The 19,349-nt window shown below is 47.1% G+C and overlaps 1 protein-coding gene across 1 annotated transcript in view; it reads right to left on the reverse strand.

The window, feature by feature from the left end:
• Positions 1-19,349, reverse strand: part of STS (steroid sulfatase) — a 157,534-nt gene that overhangs the window by 38,691 nt on the left and 99,494 nt on the right. Inside the window, exon 8 of the mRNA XM_006147773.3 lies at positions 3,645-3,782. Within this exon, the coding sequence (XP_006147835.1) occupies positions 3,645-3,782 (138 nt within the window). The remainder of the gene's footprint in view (positions 1-3,644; positions 3,783-19,349) is intronic.

Here is a 19,349-nt window from a genome sequence, read left to right on the forward strand (position 1 = left end):
GCAATCATTCGCAGCATGTGCACAGTGAGGGAAATTGAGTTTAGAAGGTGCTCAGAGATAAATATTTCAGGACCTTCGACGCGAAGGGCTTACTGCCAAGATTTCTCAAATTGGATCAGAATTCTATGTGAAATATGCATTTGACCTTACCCTCTATCTCCCAATTTCACTTTCTGCAAGAGTCTTGGGACAGTGTGCTCGCATCAAAATGTAAAAAGAATAATCACACTGCAAATACTTTTTTTGGACCAAAAATAGTGTTTTTACTGCTGCCTCACACCTATAATATTACATTTTTCTTTAAAAATGATTTATTTAATTATATTTATTATTATTATTATTATTATTATTATTATTTGTTTGGAGAGGTTTTTTTGCTATAGGGCGTGTGCGCTCACCAGACAGACAGAGAGAGACAGAGAGACAGAAGGCGAGAAATCACCCCCCCAGGAAGACGACCACGCTGCAATCCCTTCTCCTCCATTCTCCTCTCGGGATCTTGGGCATGCACGCACACGTGCCTGGTGTGAGTTTAAGCCACCGGGTCCGGGACTCAAACCACGGTCGACTACGTGGGAGTCCAGTAACATAGCCATTACACTAACTGCTGGTCCCTACTATTATTTTTAATTTGACCAGGGAGAGACAGAGAGAAAGGAAGAGAAAGAAAGGGAAAGTGAGAAAGCAAGTTGCCAGGTCAGGGACTTGAACTGCAGTCAGCCATGTGGAAGTCCAGCGCCTCAACAACCAGGCCACACGCTGGTCCCAGTATAAACAATTTTTCATTGTCAGAGGGCATATGTGCTCACTAGAGAGACAGACAGAGAGACAGAGAGAGCGAGAAAGCACCTACTGTGGGGCTTGGTCATGCTGCCATGCTTCCCCTCAGTTTCCCCATCCTGTTGGGATTTGGGGCATGAACATGTGCGTGTTGAATTTTTAACCTGTCAGGGCTGGTACTGAAACCCTGGGTGGCCATGTGAGATCCAGCTTTCTATGCAAAGTGCCGAATGGCTGTTCTATGGGGTTGACTCCAAATCCTCCTCCTCATGATTATTTTTTATTACTGTTACTTAAAATACAAGCTATATTGGGGCCAGCATTTGGTGTAATGGCTATGTCGCTGGACTCCCATGTAGTCTACTGCGGTTCAAGTCCTGGACCCAGTGGCTTAAACTCATGCCGGGCAGGTGTGCGTGTGTGCCCAAGATCCCAAGAGGAGAATGGAGGAGAAGGGATTGCAGCGTGGCCATCCCCCCTGGGGGGTGAGTTCTCGCTTTTTGTCTCTCTCTCTTTTTCTGTCTTTCTGGTGAGCGCGCGTGCCCTACAGTAAAATACAAGCTATAGCAATGATAGAGTATTCCTGTCATTCAAAGGAATGACCTGTTGAACTACATAGGAGAATAAATTCATCACCCCCATTCCATCCAATTAGCCTGCAGATTTCATTGGCGAAACAGATTTGACTTGGGGATAGAGTGGAATCAATGAGTTCCAAAGAAAAGATCTGTTTTGATGGGCTCTGATTGAGAATAGAAGGCATGACTGTTCACAGAGGGAGAGCCGTTTGATCAGGGCGTGACATTAGAACAGGTGTTTGCATACACCATACGTGTGTGTTTGAGTTTGCCGCTTTGGAAAATGAGAAGTCTTGACATTGAGAAGCCTTCGGTTATTCCCCCATCGCTCGGAGGAAACCACCTCTTTTTCTGAAGACATTGTGCTTGAGCAACGTTTCCCTGCAAGGTTGATCTGAACTAAGTCTGACAACAGAATAATGCTTAGCCGCAGAGCAGCAGGACACGTTTCTAACCACATCCAATGCATTTCTGCAAAGAAAAATTCAGAGTGGCTAACCTCATTCAAGACTCTTGTGCCTTCTTTCTGACCCGTGTATTCCTGTGTCTCCAAAGAGGTGACTGCCAGAGCTAACTGCTAAAACTCTCTCTTTTATCCCGAGAGACTACTTGCGATCCATCAGCTAGCAGGTGTCACTCTCGTCTGCTCTGAGGCTCCACCACATTGTATAAGCAACTTTCTTAAGTAACCTTTCTTTAAGAGACATTTTTGCTATAGAGCATGTGTGCCTGCTGGAAAGGCAGAGAGAGACAGAGAGACAGAAAGTGAGAAATCACCCCCCAGGGGGGATGGCCATACCACAATCCCTTCTCCTCCATTCTCCTCTCAAGATCTTGGGGGCATGCATGCACACACACCCGGCATGAGTTTTAAGCTGCCGGGTCTGGGACTCAAATAGCGGTCGACTAAGTGCAAGTCCGGCAACATAACCACTATGTCATCTGCTGGTCCCGGTAACTTATTACTTTCTAACCATTCTGCGGCTGTGATTTATGGACCTGTCTCCTTGGCAGCCATGGTGCTATTTTGGGAGCTAACAGACCTCGTGAGAGAATGAATGAATGGGTGAACCAGCGCGTGACATGCAGCCTGCAGCTCCATCATTAGAGACTCTGTCATCGACATAAGAAAATAAAAACAACTCTCTTCACACGGGCTGTGACCTTATGGAAATAAGACTGAAACAGCTAGTCTTAATATAGAGATGTACAGCGTGAGCCAATGGTACAGTGGTTTAGGTGGCTGGATACCACATGCTAACGGGGTGGTTCAAGTCCTGCACCCGGTTGTCCAACAAACACACCAAGCACATGTGTGTCCAAAATCCTAGGGAGAGTAGGGCCTAAGGAAGGACATTTACAAGAAAAATAGGGAGGCAAAGCATTAATGGGACAAAGAAATGTGGTATTATCTGTTGAAGATATTTTATAGTTTAACCAACTGGACTAGGGAGAAATGTCCACATGGTGAAATATTCACTTTGTAAGCTCAAAAAGGTCATTGAATGTATTAAAAAGTGAAATAAAAAAATCCTAGGAGGAGAATGGAGGAGAAGAGATTGTGGTGTGGCCATCCCCTCTGGAGGGAGCTTTCTCACCTCTGCTTCATCGCGTTCTGGTGAGCACATGTGCTCTATAGCAAACTTAAATACATATATATTTAAATGCCTATATATAGCAAACATATATATTTATAGGAATACACATTTTCACTTCTTATTACTCTAAAATGAGGTGCTGCATAGAGAGGGGCTGAGCATACCAGTGTACTGGGATTAGTCCTGCTGAGATTGAACACACCAGTATATCCATTGGAGCTGCATTGAATATTGATCGTGGGCCCTTCACTGGGAGAAGGACAGTGGGATGGAAAGCAAAGGTTGAGCTGGGGAATGAGACATGAAGGTTGAATGCTGACAGATTTGAATGCAGAGGCTTCATGGGACGGTCCTGCGTTCATGCTGAGTGTGCTTGGGCCGGTTGAGGCTGGGGTGGATCGTGGCATTGAGAAACCTCTTGGGATTCCTCTATTTTTCTCTTACAAAATAAATAAATAAATGGAAATGGCCCTTGCCCCAGGGAGTTCAAGAGGCTCCAGATAGATTATAGGCTTCTACGTCCTGTGGGGACCAAAACAGAAATGGCCATGTGGGTCTCTGACTACCCAATGACCTGCGACACAAGGGAGCACTAAGAGCGGACAATGAGGAAAAGCTCTAACGCCAAGGACGAGGAGACCTGCAGAGATGCTGGGAGGCCAAGATCATCCACGCCAGCCCTGCTCACCTTTATAGATCCCGTTGCTCCCTCCGTGTGTTTCCCCTTTGGTGCTCACTTCTTCTACGTGCGCTCCTTGGTCTGATGTGAAGTAGACGAGCGTGTTACTAGCCAGCTGCAGCGCATCTAGAACATTCAAGATCTGCCCTGGAGAGAGAAAAGACTCTGCTGTAAAATGGTCCAAGCTTCAGAGAAGAAAGGGAGATGGCGGCTCTCCTCGACTGGCTGTTTAACCCCTCAAAGAAGGAAGGAATTACTCATGAATGTTGGATCTGGTATAAGGTGATCCTAAAAGGGGATCAAGCTCTCCCTGACAAGGTTCTTAGAGCAGATATGAAGTAGATTCAGTCATTGCTTGAACTTCTGGGTATTGTGGAATTATTCTCCAACGAGAGCTGATGGAGAATTCTAGAATCAGGCTCATCAGCCATGAGCTGCTCAGAGGAAGGTACAAGACAGAGAGACCAAATTTCTGCTCTTATGACCTAGCCATGCCCGTGAGGTTGTGAAGATATCTACCGTTTGTGTGCTTTTTGAATGGGAAAACAAAACTGTCTAGGTTCCTCATATATGAACAACGATGTCTGCAAATATTTCATGATGAATATCTTCTTCCTTGTTTTTGCTATAGGGTGTATATACTCGCCAGACATAGAGAGAAAGAGAGAGAAAGAGTGAGAAATCACCCTACAGGGTGGATAGTCAAGCTACAATCTCTTCTCCTCCATTTTCCTCTTGGGATTTTGGGCAAGAATACACGTGTACTTGGTATGATTTTTAAGCCACCTAGTCTGGGACTTGATCCACAGGGTTGACCACATGGGATCCAGCCACCTTGACCTCTATATCACCTCTGGACCCATGATGAATATTTCCTTAATATTCACAGGCGATACCCACTTTTCCTTTAAAAGAATTATTTGATTTTATTCATCATTATTATTATATTTTTTAATTTGCCACAGGGCATGCACACTCACTAGAGAGAGAAAGAGAACAAGAGAGCAAGCGGCCAGGCCTGGGACTTGAAGTTGGTTGGCAGCGCGAGAGTCCAGCGCCTTAACTGCCATGCCACCTGCTGGCCCCAGAGAAATCCACTTCTAAAACTGTCCATCATGAAGAGTGACATTCATCATACTTTTCTTTTTCTTTGTTCTCACCTCCTTTCCCCAAATCTAACCTCATACACTACTCTTAAATAACATCTGTCATCATAGCACAAGAGCAACCATAGTAACAGTAGCAGTCACTGCCACCACCTGTGGGACTCCCTACACACAAAGTATTCTGTCACGTATTCTCTTATCTAACTCAATGTTTAAATTTTCTTAAAGTCTGTATGCCTATTTCTTAGAGAGATACAGAGAGGAAGACAGAGAGAGAGAGAGACTCCTAAGAGAATCTGCACCCGATAGCCTACTTGTGACTCATTTGGTTCAAATGACAGGCATGTGCGTGCTCAGCATGCTCAGGAAGGTCCTGGTACATGAACCTAGAACCTTTTTCATTTGGATCCAGTTGCACTACTGCTATGTCATGGCCTGGCCCCATGTTCTCTTGCATAGACCACACTCAACCCAATGAGTGACTATTGGGTTGTGGGGAACATCATGATGTATTTTTGCACAGAAAACCAGAAAAAGATGTCATGACTTTTCCGACAATCTAATAGTATGGTGTCCACTTTATACCCAAGAGCAACACAAATGTAAAAAGACAAGGAACCTGCTCAAGCTCAGACTGTGAGTAAGTGGGAGATCCAGGAAGTGAGAATTAAACCTGGTTCCCAAACCCAGACCCTCAAGCCTTGCAGAGGTAAGGGGATGAACTCAGTAGGAATCACACAGCAGTGATAAAAGACATTAGGAAGAAACATTTTTTTAGACACATACTGAGATACCCATGGATGAAATCATAGGATGATTATTGTCTTCTTCAGAATACTGTAGGAGGAAGACACATCGACTGTGGGGTATACATTAAATGAGATTCACCGTGAGTTGGTCATTGTTAAATATGGGTGAAGAGCACAGGGATGTTTGGCATGCTATTCAATTTCCATGTATGTGTAAGGTTTTCCATTAGGAAAAAAAAAAAAACAGAAGATAGTTGAAGACTGAAAAAGGGGCCGAACAAGGACTCTCTGATTAGAACATTATTATCAGTCCTCCAATCAGAAGATAATGATGGCTGAAGAAGAATATATGAAAATAGGCCCATCAAAATTCCTAACAATTCCAATTGCCCACACCATCACTCATAATTACTCTACCTCTCCATAAATAAGTGATGGTATTGAGAAAAAAAATCTCACAAAAAAAGCAGAAATGATACTTGCTATCCAGTCCATGTCCGAATTCTCACATGGACTCCGATGATGACTAGCAACAATGGAAAATCACCGTACAATGTGTAATTTCTGTGGAGATTTACATAATCACACGCCACATGCCTAATGCAGTACACACAGCTAGACTTTGAGGTACCAGAGTCTGAGTCCACTCTTTGATGTTTAACCGATGAGAGCGTTTAAACTGTCGCTCTTCCACTCATCCCTCACAAGGTGGTAAGAAAATCCTGCTAGGGACAAGGCTTGAACTATGTAAGCCCCTGCCTATATGCAAACTTTCGTCTAAGCTACAACTCCTAACCACTGTACAATCAGGATCGCTCTCTCTTGCTTGCTCTTTCAAGCTATTTTTGGAGCTGCTCAAGGGCCTCTCCTTATTCCCTCTAGAAAGTCTAATGATGTGAGTGATAAACGTTTTCATGTCTCTTTGTGTGTGAAGCGTTATTGGCCTTGACACAGTAACCACATTTTGGGCGGGATTCATCCAGTTGCAGGAGGGTGGCCATACACTAATTGATATTCTAAAAGGCAACCAGGAACCTTGGCACTGGAAATAATTAAACATGGGGTGCTGGATCCATAGTGTGGAGCAGGTAGCTGACGCACAGAAGAGATGGGTGACGTCACCCGCAGTTGCACCCTCACCTACTTGGTCTAGAAATGGGGGAGAAAGATGGTGGGACCACCTGCCCACAGAGGAGACAGAGATGATTTCCGATGGAAAGATAACACCCAAGTCATTTACTGCCAGATGTATTTTTGCTATTTCATTGCAGATGCTACCAGCTAGGGTATGTTCAATCTTTCTCAATTTTTAACTCGCATGATAAACATTCCTAGGACCGGCGCCGAGGACATAAATGTCATCGTCAGAACCAGGGAATGAGATCCCCGAGGGCTATTCTAGTGATCTGTCTGCCGTGATGAATCATGATCAGGCGGGTCAGGCTGACATTCATTGTGGAATTATCTGATGCAGCGAGAAAATCCACCTGTGTGCTTGGGCTTGGACGATTTGGCTTTGACACTGATTTAAGTCTGAGTACTTTGAAAATAGTAATTAGCCTAATGAGTTGAAATAGAAGCAACAAGGCAATACAACCCCCACTTAGACTCCAAAAGAAAGATGCCCCCTTCTGGTCACCTAACAACCTCTGTGTAAAACTATCCAAATTAGCAAAGTGGACGAAGATGGGGAATTTTACTTCCTTGGGTCATGTAGAAAGGCATGCAACCATATACATTCAATTCACATAAAATCCCACTTGGTTCAAACATCTTAGCCTAAAGAAAATGCTATGAGGGTCAGCAGGTGGCGTAGTAGTTAACACGCTGGATTTCCCACATGGCTGACCATGGTTCTAGTCCTGGACCCGGCTGCTTGAAACTCATGCCGGGCACCTGTGCATGTGTGTCTAAAATTCTGAAAGGAGAACGGGGAAGAAGGGATTGTGGCATAACAACCCCAAGGGATGATTTCTCATGTTCTCTCTCTCTACCTCACTGTGTCTTTCTCTTGTAAGCGTACATGGCAAAAACTCTTTAAAAAATGCAAGAGTTTAGGGAAGATAATTAGGGAGAAAAAAGTAGCAAGGCAAGACATTTGTGGGCCCCAGAAATGCTTGATTCCCTGCTGATGATGACGTGTATAGTATTCTCAACTAGACTAGTCTGAGGTGTATTTCATGTTGGGTAAATTCTCTCTACTAAATGATGCACAGTGACTGAGTGTATACAAAATAATTGTAATAATTTTAAGTATGTAAAAGGAACAAAAGGTGCACAGAAAACCTTGTCATAAGTATGCCGCTTCCATGACAACCCTTGTTCACACAAAAATTCACACTGAAATACTGATTCATGATGGCCCAAACCTTGAGAGCAACCAGGATGCCCTTCCACAGAGGAGTGGAGTCTCCAAGCCATGGAATACGGTGCAGTGTTCCATGAGATGAGTTCTCAAGCCATGAAAAGAGAACCCTTACATAGATAGGGTTCAGATGGTGGAAGAACAGTAATGACACGGGACCCACAGGTGCAGGTCCCTGGTTCATGCCTGGGACCTCCCTGAGCACACAGGGCACACAACGCCTGTGATCCCTGCGGGTAGAGGCTGGGGTAGATCCTGGGATCTATCAGGCATCTGTTAGGAGGGGTGTGCTTCTTTCTCTTTTCCTCTCTCATGAAATAACCAGACTTTAAAAATCATCTTTTGGGGATAGCAGGTGGAATAGCACTTACATGGTTGGACTCCCATGTGGCCAACCATGGTTTGAATCCCGGACCCAGTGGCTTGAAAATCACACCATGCACCGGTGCAAGTGTGTCCAAGATCCTGAGAGGAGAATGGAGGAGAAAGGATTGAGGCGTGGCCATCCCCTCTGAGGGGGTGATTTCTCACTTTCCGTCTCAATGTCCCTGTCTCTCTCTCCTGTGAGCACACATGCCCTAAGGAAAAAGCACTTAAAAAAAAAAAAAAGATTTTTTAAATTTCAGTTTTTTGTTTGTTTTTGTTTGTTGGTCTGTCTGTTTTGCCACAGGGTGCATGTGCTTGGCAGAGAAAGACTGAGAAAGGTAGAAAGAGAAATCCACCTATAAGGGAGATGGCCACGCCACAATCCCTTCTCCTCTTCTGTCCTTTCGGGATTCTGGACACACAAGCACGTGCAACCGGTGTGAATTTCAAGCCACGGGGTCTGGGACTCGAACTGCGGAGTCAGCCATGTGGGAGTCCAGCACCCTGGCCACCAGGCCACCCACCAGCCCCCATGTGTTCATTTGAAAACACATCTTTCACATGCACTTCTCACTCCCAGCCCTCTTTGCGTATTTGTTTGGCAGACACGTGCGTAGGAAGGACCCGTTTACACAGGCTGGCTGTGCAGAGGCTGGGGAGCCAGCTTCAGGGCTCGGGTCTCTTCAAAGCCTCACTCATAGCTCCTGTGTTCAAGCTAGCTGCTGCCTACGCATAGGTGTCCTCTAGGTTATTTTTAGACCAACCTCTGGGGACATTTATCATATAGAGTCCTTCAACTAAAACACCCTGCGTCTTTCTCCCATCTTAATCCTGCTTCCTGGTTATGTTCCCCAAATCCCAACATCTTGCACTATCCACAGTAAGATATTGAATGTGCAGGACCAGCAGGGGCCGCCATGGTTACGTTGCTGGACTCCCACATGGTCAACTGCAGTTGGACTCCCGGACCCAGTGGCTTAAACTCACACTGGGTGTGTGTGCATGCCCAAGATCCTGAGAGGAGAATGGAGGAGAAGGGATTGCGGCGTGGCCATCCCCCCGGGGGGGGGGGGTGATTGCTTGCTGTCTGTCTCTCTGTCTCTCCAGCAAGCACACGTGCTCTATAGCAAAAATCTCTCGAGCAAAAAAAAAATAAGACATAAAACACATCCCCATCAAACTTTTCTGTCCCCGGCCTAGAATATAGTGCAGTCGTCTTCGGGGAAGGTGTGAGTGTACTGAGTCCTGGGACGACTGTCCGAGAAAGCAGCTGAGACCTTCTCATGTGCACAGCTGGTTGCACAATCGGAGATGTGGTCAGACCCATGAGTTCTGTTTAGTACTCTTTTTTTCCCCGAAGCACCCCATCTGGACTCTGCACTATACCTAGACGGGTCTTAAGCTGGAATCACATTTGCACAGTCCAGACCCCATTAACCATCTAATTTTTTGTAAGATTCATCCTGGTCAAGCCCAGCCTGTTTCCTAAAAATTCGGGAGAGCAATCTGCCACGGGAACAAATGCCGGCATAACATTCTCGCTTTTGCAGCCTTAGACTGTAAGTCAGAGGTCTGCAAATATTATCCTTCAGTCAGGCACTCAAGGTAAAATGATACCAATTTATATGGGATGATAGTTTTGAATTACGGAATGGTGGGCTGCAGGAGAGCTTCTGAAATGCAATGCTTGCCTTCCCAAGCTTTCTCCGTGTTGTGCCTCGAATGAAACAAATACAGAAAATGAGCCTTTTGGAGAGCATGTTGTTATTTAACTGGAGACATCGAGCGCGTGCTTATCAAAGCCACGGCGTCCCCACTAAACTCGGAAACGCGAAAATCGGGCTCCTTCCTCCGCCGAGTGCAGATGAGGGAGGCAGAGGGAGCTCTGATTCTAGAGAACTCATCCATGCCACGTATTGGTTCTCCACAGAAGTGGGGAGGCCATAAATAAGAGTACCAGGCCAGTGCAGGAGAGAGAAGGGTTTCCAATCCCCAGGCAGGATGTCGGGACTGACACGAGCGACAGTCATTTGGCCCTGACCCCCACGTAAGTGTTACTACTTTGAAAACAATAATTAGCCGGGGAGTGCTCACAGCACAGAGTCCTCCAGGTCTCCCTTCTAGGTCCTGGATGGAGCAGACTTGCTTTGAAACCGGAGTCCCCAACTTGCTGATCTTGCTGGGGTTCCTTGTCTCCACTCAGAGATAACCGGGCATTATAGAGGATTGCCAAAAAGAGAGGATGAGAAAGGGTGTGCAAAATGCTTTGGCTAGGGCTGACCTACCAGGAGTGTTCATAGAACCTTGGTTGTTTTATTTTATTTTAATGCCAGAGGGTGCATGCACTTGGCCGAGACAGACAGACAGACAGAGAAAGAGAGAGGGAGGGAGAAAGCAACTCTCCCTGGGGCATGGTTGTATCATGATCCCATCGACTCCATCCCTCCATCCTGTATGCACACATACACACCCGCACCTGCCATGTTTCTCAAGCCACTTGGGCCAGGATTGAAACTGCAGTCAGCCATGTGGGACCTGACTCCCTGCAAGCACTTGGCCACAGGGCCAACCCAACCTTAGTTTTTGTTTTTGAGAGATTTCCGTTACAGGGTATGTGCGCTCACCAGAGAAACAGTGAGATAGAAAGGGAGAGATCTCAGGGGGATGGCCACACCACAATCCCTTCTCCTCTTGGGTTCTTGGGCACGCATGCACACGTGCCTGGCATGAGTTTTAAGCCGCCGGGCCCAGGACTCAAACGGCGGTCGATGATGTAGGAGACCAGCAACATAACCATGAAGCCACCTGCTGGTCCCAATCTTAATGACTTTTAAGTTTATTTATTTCCTCTATGAGAGACAGAGAGACACAGAGAGAGAGAGACAGCACATCCGACAGTGTCCTGACACTGCCATCCACTCCTGGATCATTGGTCTAAATGCACCATGCACACTTAGACAGATCCTGGACTTGAACCCAGAACCTTCCCATGCAAGGCGGTTTTACCAAGCATCATGTAGGACCACAGTGCCACTGCCCGGCCCCTGTACCTTCAGTTTTACAGCAGACTTAGGGCGTCGGCTTGCCTAATTACAGCCTTGTTATTTCGGTTCATTTAGCTTTGCATTTTTCTCTGCAAACGAAGGAGCATCGGACAAAATACTGGCACTTTGGGAAGGATTGGTCTCATTAAGGGGAAAAATAAATCCTCTTCGGCAGCCTACCGCCATGAAGAACTAGGGGAGAATTCCCAAGTATTTAACGTCACTCCAGGAAACATAAGGGAACCCGAATAGCCCCCTTAAAACCCTTTCAGGGGGCAAGCGAGTCCGACATCTGACCAGCAGGAGGGCTGTGGGGCTCCCAGACGCCCGCTGAAATGAGGGTTTGAAGCCAGATGAGAATGCCTGAGAAGCGGTCCACATGCTGGTGGCTCTGAGTCTCCATCACCCTGCGGAGAGCTAGACGTGGTTCCAGGTATGTAGCACTCACTGCTCTATTCTCCTGCTCTCTTGAGCTATTTATTGACGGGCACAGACAAAACCTGCTGTCGCTGGCCCTGGAAGGGCAACTCTTTGTGAGCGTCTGCAGGATCAGAAGCATAACCAAGACTCCATGAGTCAGGACGCATTTGTCAGCGAGCACACGGATCGCTCACCCGTGGTTGGAAGCAGTATTCATGTCATGCAGGGGGACGCCATCGAGTGTTCCTTCCTGGAATAAGTGGTCACGGTTTCTAACACTTCAGGGTTGATTTCTCCATGAATATGGAGTTCAAGGGACCTCACCAACAGGGCATTTGAGAGTACATGATTTATCTGTAGCATAGAGTCAGGTTGAAAAGCTTACGCGTAAATGAAAAGAAAGCGTAGGGGATCAGCAGATGGTGTAATGGTTACATCACTGGACTCCCATGTAGTCAACAGCAGTTCAAGTCCCAGACCTGGCGGCTTAAAACTCATGCTGGGCACGTGTGTGTGCATGCCTAAAATCCCAAGAGAATGGAGGAGGAGGGACTGTAGCATGGCCATCCCTTGCGGGGGGGGGGGGTGATTTTTTGCTTTCTGTCTTTTTGGTGAGTGCATGGGCCCTATAGCAAAAATGTCTAATATAGATACACACATACACACACACACACACGTATATATTCAAAAACATTCCATAAAAAACAGACAGAAAAGTGAGTCACGGAAGTGATGGGCTGCTTTATAGGAGGTTGTTTGTTACGCCATTTTATTTTGCTCTTCGATTTGGGGTTATTTTCGGAGAGCAGCAAGTGAAATGGTGTAATGGTCAAACCTGTGGTATTTTTCCAGACTGAAGGCAGCTGTGACAGGCAAGTCTGGGGTTCAGTCAGTCAAATGCCAGCTACACATTAAGGTCTAGGGAAGGCGATGAAAATGGAACCCTTGGGCCAACCAATGGCCTGGTGATTAAGATAGCTGGATTCCACCTGGTCAACTGCATAGTTCAAGTCCCAGACCCAGCAGATTGAAAAACACGCCAGGTGTGTGTGTCTATGTCCAAACTCCCAAGAGGAGAACGGAGAGAAGGGATTGTGGTGTGACTATCCTACATGGAGGGATGCTTTCTTTCTGTGTGTGTGTGTGTGTGTGTGTGTGTGTGTGTGTGTCTTTGTCTCTCTCCGGGGGTTCACAAATTCTATAGCAAATTAAAAAATAAATAAATAAGAAAATGAAACTCTCAGAGGATAGTTTCAGGCACTAAGAGACTGAAAGGAAAGGGGTGAACTCCACCAGACATTGTATTTCCACCTCCCGGGGATGAGAAGAAGCGTGGTGTCTATCTCCTCTAACAACTGACCAAAGAAATGTGGCTCAGACTTGTACCGTGAGCAACTGGAACTGCATGCTAGCATGTCTGCCACCAATGGATGGGGACAGATGGGCCAATGTACCCAACACCTGATCTTGTTTTGTTTTTCCACTTAACCAGACCTACCACCCCATCATGGGAAACTCCAAATGCATTAGAGATCACCCTTTTTATTACTTTCTTCATTTCTACATCTCTCACATTATCATAAAAATTATACTCAAAACACGCTTAGAACATATCCCTCATCGTTTCCCAAATAGTTCTGAAAAAGGAAGCAAATGGGATACTAAGGAACTGATCAGATGAACCTACGCATTTCTTTTCCCCTTCTGCTAGCTGCCTCAAACTAGCGGGTCACTGGAAAGGTCATGAGGCATTTCTGCACAAGAAAATATGTCATGACTTTTCCGATGAGCCAGTCACCGAGACCTTGTGTTACCATGTAGATTCTCTAGCCTGTCTATGATATATCAGTGTTCCTTCAATTTTATGGGCTTACTCGTCACCTGAAGACCCTGCTATATCGAAGGTTCTGATCCAGTAAAGCTCAGTAGGGTCTAAGAAACTGAATGTATTTATGTACAAGTGCCCGAAGGTATGTGTACTCAGCAGAGAGAGAGAGATAGAGAGAGAGAAGAGAGAAAGAGAGCACCCCAATGGGGGTGTGGTCATGTCGCAATCCCTTCTCTTCCACTTCTCCATTTGGTCAGGATGCTGGTCACACACACACACACACACACACACACACACACAAGCCTAGAGTGATTTGTAAGACACCGGGGTCAGGATGTGAACCATGGCTGGCCACGTGTAATCTGGCTGCCTTCATCACGAAGCTACATGCAGGTCCAAGAACCTGAATTTCTATCAAAACTCCCTCCGTGATAAAGATGTACCTGTCAGATGGCCGTACTTACAGAAGGCAGGTGAACATGTGCCTAGAGGCAAGGGGCTGACAGATGACCCAAACACACTGGCATTTCACAGATTGCAAGAACGGCTGGGTCATGAGACCTGGCTATAGTGTGAGGGCATGCAACATGTAACTTTCACATGCAGTAAATAATCCCAATATATACACACTAGGATTATTAGAGCTACTGGGATTATTAGAGAGATGAAGACATGGAAAACTATAAGGCTGGGATGCCCTATGATAAAGGTCCCTCTCGTTGGCTGGCTGGTGTCTCCCTCTCTGCTGAGTCCCTGAGTTCATACGTCCCCTGGAAATTCATCCTTATTTTGGGGTGTACGTGGTTGTTAGGATAATGTTGTGATTTCCTCCATTAAAGCCATCTCTGCCCTGATCGTCGCTGTAACGTGTGATTTATCCCCCTGCACTGGCATCTGCTCTCGCCACCTGGGGTACTTTCACAGCTCTAATTCCCTATCTTCTCGGATTAACAGAAACTTGAGTTTTTTCCAGAGCGCTGCATTTGCTGGAAATGATTTCAATAACTCCAAGAACTCCTCTTTTCTCACAGAACACACACCGGCACGTTCCCGCCTAAGTGAGGCAAAGGTACAATGAAGCATGGTCATTGAGTCCCGTCCATGGAATTATCTACCTGTGTCTGGGAGAAAACTCCAAGTCAGCACGCCTGCAGGTTGGAGGAGGCCACGTGTGTCCACACGGTGTTCCAGAGGTCAACATGATCACCAGAGAGTGGACTCCTTGAGCTGCGGCCAATCTGACTGGCGGGAAATACTTGGAAAGGGCAGAGGGCAGAGTGAACACTGCCTGCCCACTCAGGATGGAGCTACAACACTCTACTCCCCAGTGCTATGGTTCAGATCATGGTTTGTCCCCCAAAGTTTCATGATGAGGAATGTGGCCCCCAGGTGATGGCATTGAGAAGTGGGAAGCCCTTCTAGGGCTTGAATGGATTAATGCCATTTTGTGAGATGGAGTGAGTTCTAGCTCTCATGAGAAGGGTTAGTTCCCGTGAGAGTGGCTGTTATCCAAGGAAGATGGCCGCCTCCAGGTCTGTCTCTTTCTGCCTGTGCCCACCATTGTCTCACTGCTTCTGGTGGCCGTGTTGTGATGTAGCAAGAGAAGTTGGCCAGGTGCCCGGCCCCTGCCTCTTGGACTTTCTAGCCAGCAGAATCATGACTTAAACACACTGCTATTCTTTACAGACTGCCCAGTCTTGCCTATTTCTGTTAGGGACACAATGATGGACTAAAACATCTAGACTTTCTCTTCCTGTGGGCAATGAGGGTTGGGTGTCCGGCTGCCAGCTCGATCCCTTGGTACTTGAGTAAGGTATCTTCTCAACGGAAGGGATTTACAGGGCAATGCTCGACACCATTTTAATCCGAGATGGAACATCAAGCTGACACCGTACGAGTCCCCAGCTCACTCACGGGAATTGAGTCCCTGCTGTTTAAAAATGGTGGCATTGTCACGGAGGTGATGAAGCATAGAGATGAAGGATTTATCAACAAAGTCAATCTAGAGAACCTACATCAATATTCTACCCAGTACACTTCCCGCCAAGTATCCCACCCTAAGTTGGTTTAGCTCATTTTCCCCTGGTTGGTCTCACCACGATATTTTCTCCCCATCCTCCTGATTTTCCTCTAAAACCCCTCCCTTTCTGCAGAAAAACAAAAAAATGACTATTTTGTCACACAGGCAGATTTGTTGGAAATTCACAAAGCAAGTTAGCTGCCCTGCACCCCCTGGTCCCCGTGGTCATAACTGGCTCTCATCTTTCATGACCCTTGAGTTGCTACTGTTTGCTCAGGGCAGGAAGTGTATGTCTCTACTCTTCAGAAAGTACCGACCAGAGCAGTCTGATCAGCATGCGTCTTAGCCCGCTACCGTGCTGCTCCCAGGAACACCCGAGATGGGCGACAGGAAGAACAGGGGCTTGCAGTTCTGGAGGCTGGCAATCCCAAAGGCATGACACTGACCTCTGCTGCACCATCCCAACATGGCGGCAGCAGCAGAGAAGGGAAGATGGGCTCGAATAGAAAGAGAGGACAAAGAGGAGGAGACAGACTCTGCCGCTTCCTCTGTTTGTCCCTTCTCTGCTCCCAGACAGCTGGAGCTACCCTGAGCTACCCCAGCAAAGGCGGGTCTTCCCGACGCTGCACCAACTCACAGGCTGATTTTGCGTGGCTGGGAGCCCACCCACAAGGAAGGTGGATCTTCCTGTTTGTTTCGGTGTTTGCCATAGGACCTGTGTGCTTGCTAGAGAGAGGCAGACAGGGACAGACAGAGACAATGAGAAATCACCTCTTTCCTTTGGGTGGGGGAGAGATGACCATGCCACAATCCCTTCCCCTTCATTCTCCTCTCAGGATTTTGGAAACACATGCACATCCGCCTGGTGTGATTTTCAAGCTACCCAGTCTGGGATTCAAACCATGATCGGCTCTGTAGGAATTGAGCGCTATAACTACCATACCACCTGCTGGCTCCAAGGTGGATCTTCCTCTGCATGGTCTCACCAACCCCCAATGTCATTATATGTGGAATCAGATTATACCACACACATCCTTATCTGTGCAATAAACCACAGTGACAGGTCTGCTTTGCTCCTGGTGGGTGGCATGAGAGGTTCAGCTATCAGTCTCGGGGGCTTGCTAGGGGCATGGAAGTCTAATGGCAAGTATAAATGGCAATGAAGGACCCATGAGGTTGGTACACAGGTGCTGCAATGCCTAGACAGCAGTCAAGCTGGAAGCCATTCTTCCCCCGCAGGGGACATCAGGAAGCCAACAACCTCTCCCACTGTTGCTACAAGTGCAGAAAGGGAAACCATTGGCCATGGAACATGGCAGGTGGCATTTGGAGAGCAAGCACTGGGGGAGCTGACCAGCATACCCACCCTGCCTCTGCGGTCGTACTTTGTAGCCCTTTGCTACTTTCCAATTCGCAAGGGCTTCCAGTGTGACTCTGAAGCCACTGCAAGCAGAGGGGCTGAGACATTTCATTAGAACAAAGAGCCTCGTCCAGGACGCAGGCATTCTGAGGACCACCATCCTGGCAGGTGGGATGCATTCAGAGCAAGACCAGGAGGACAGAGCAACAGACCATGGCAAGCAGAGAACCCTGCAGAGCCCGCAAGAGCTCAGGGACTTACTGACCACAGGTGAGACAAGGTTGGGGGAGGATGTAGCATAGGCGAGGACTTCAAAAACTTCACAGGCAATGCCTCTCATGAAAAGAACTGTGCATCTATTTCAAAATTTGCATCAACATCAGCTCATACTTGAATTCCCTATTTCATAAACTCTTTGACATACTCTCATACAAGTTTATTTTGGTGCCAAAAGAAAATAAAACTGAAATTCATGCCTAGTTTTCTTTTTCAAGAGATTTTTGCTATAGAGCGTGTGTGCTCGCCAGAGAGACAGAGAGAGAGAGAGTGAGAAATTACCCCCACCCCTGGAAGGATGGCCATGCCACAATCCCTTCCCCTCCATTTTCCTCTCGGGATTTTGGCCATACACGTACACCCACCTGGTGTGAAATGCAAGTCACCAGGTCCGAGATTCGAACTGCAGTCAGCCATGTGTGAGTTCAGTGCCTTAACCACTACGTCACCTGCTGGCCCCCATGCAGAGGTTTTTCATAATACACATTGTCTCTGAACTTTCTGAAGACCTCTCATCCCATTACCCGCCTCTTTGGCACTTGACCTTCCACAGATCCAAGTTCAAAATACAAATTTTGTAGTGCTTTGAGTTTGTGGACTTGGTACTAACCCTTGTGATTGTTCTAAGTCTATTATCACTGTTCGGGTCCAAGAGTCCCTTTCTATACCCAAACCAAGTGAGCTTCAGTCCTCCTTGGCCAATGACATCTGAGCAAGACTCAGGCTTATCTAAAAGACTTGTGTTTTGGGAACCAGCAGTTAGCGTAATGGCTATGTCGCTGGACTCCCACGTAGTCGCCCGCGGTGTGAGTCCCGGACCCAGTGGCTTAAAACTCACGCCGGGCGTGTGTGTGTGTGTGTGCCCAAGATCCCGAGAGGAGAATGGAGGAGAAGGGATTGCGGCGTGGCCATCTCCCCTGGGGGCGATTTCTCACTTTCTGTCTCTCTGTCTCTCTCTGTCTGTCTGGTGAGCGCACATGCCCTATAGTGAAAACCTTTCCAAAAAATAAAAAAGGCTTGTGTTTTGTACGGATGCGTGTATATGCCAGGGTATCTTCTCAGAAAATTCTGCGAGGAGAGAGTCATGAAGAACAACTAACAAGAAAGCTTCTACCGGAGCTGGGAGGACGGTAATTCTTCCTAATTCAAAATAAAGGGTCATGTCATTTCACTTCTCCACTTAACTGGGAGGGAACACAGAGCAAATGCCAAATGCCCAGCTGTGTAAACAAAGCAGCGTCGTTGTTTCTCCGAGTCGGTTCTCGACGCTTCCGAGACTGTCAAGGCAGCTTGCTTTGCACAGGTGTGCGTCTTCCCACGCCGCGGTATCTGTACTTGCGAAAAGCCAGACGCACCGATGCCTGGCGAAGACGTCTTGCAGGGGGCACTCGACAGGCAGGGCACTGTGGTCGTCTCCGCGGGCATCCGACGGCTAGTCCACCTCCCAGTAATTAGCATGCTGTCATTTTATCCTTTTTGTTTTCTTCTAGCTATCATCTTACTTAGGAATAAAAAGAAATATTATGACAACGATGTCCTTCCCCAACAGCTCTCTAGAAAGGGAAAATGTGGATGTGTATGAGAGTCGTGTTCTGCATGACTAAGAGGAGTGATGCAGGCGGGCATCACTAGGGGTTTAAAAAGTAAGCAGCCGACAAACATCAGGAGGCAGGTTCCGGCCAGCAGCACGCCCTCCGCGGCTGACCTTAGATGAAATCTCGTCACACGCAGCGAGCATCCGGGTGACTGGAGACACAGCACAGGTGTGTTCGGTTTTCATTGTTTGCGGCCACGGCGTCTGGAGTACTCAATGAACAAAATCCATTTTGTCGTGGGAAGGAGTCGTCTCTGGGTGCAGGTGTCCCTTGATAATCCGCCTTCGCTTTTTCGACTTCTTGGGAGGCAATGACTCACTGACAGAATCTCACTGTAAAGAAACGTTTCTTTCCCCAAAGTGCTAGTGGTAAAACACAGCACTCTGACCCACAGTGCGGGGGTTCGAGGCTCACATCCGGACACTGCCATATAATCTACCAGGCACGTGTGTGTCTGTGACCCAGGGTTGGCGGAGGCTAAGATGTGTCACGATGCTGAGACTTCTTGACATATTGGTACTGTCTTTCTCTGGGTCTTATCTTAGTCATGAAAGAAAGGAATGTTTCCTTTTTCCTTCTTTTATT

This window comes from Tupaia chinensis, unplaced genomic scaffold (genome assembly GCF_000334495.1).
Source record: "Tupaia chinensis unplaced genomic scaffold, TupChi_1.0 Scaffold000222_1, whole genome shotgun sequence".
In the NCBI taxonomy this organism is placed as follows: domain Eukaryota; kingdom Metazoa; phylum Chordata; class Mammalia; order Scandentia; family Tupaiidae; genus Tupaia; species Tupaia belangeri.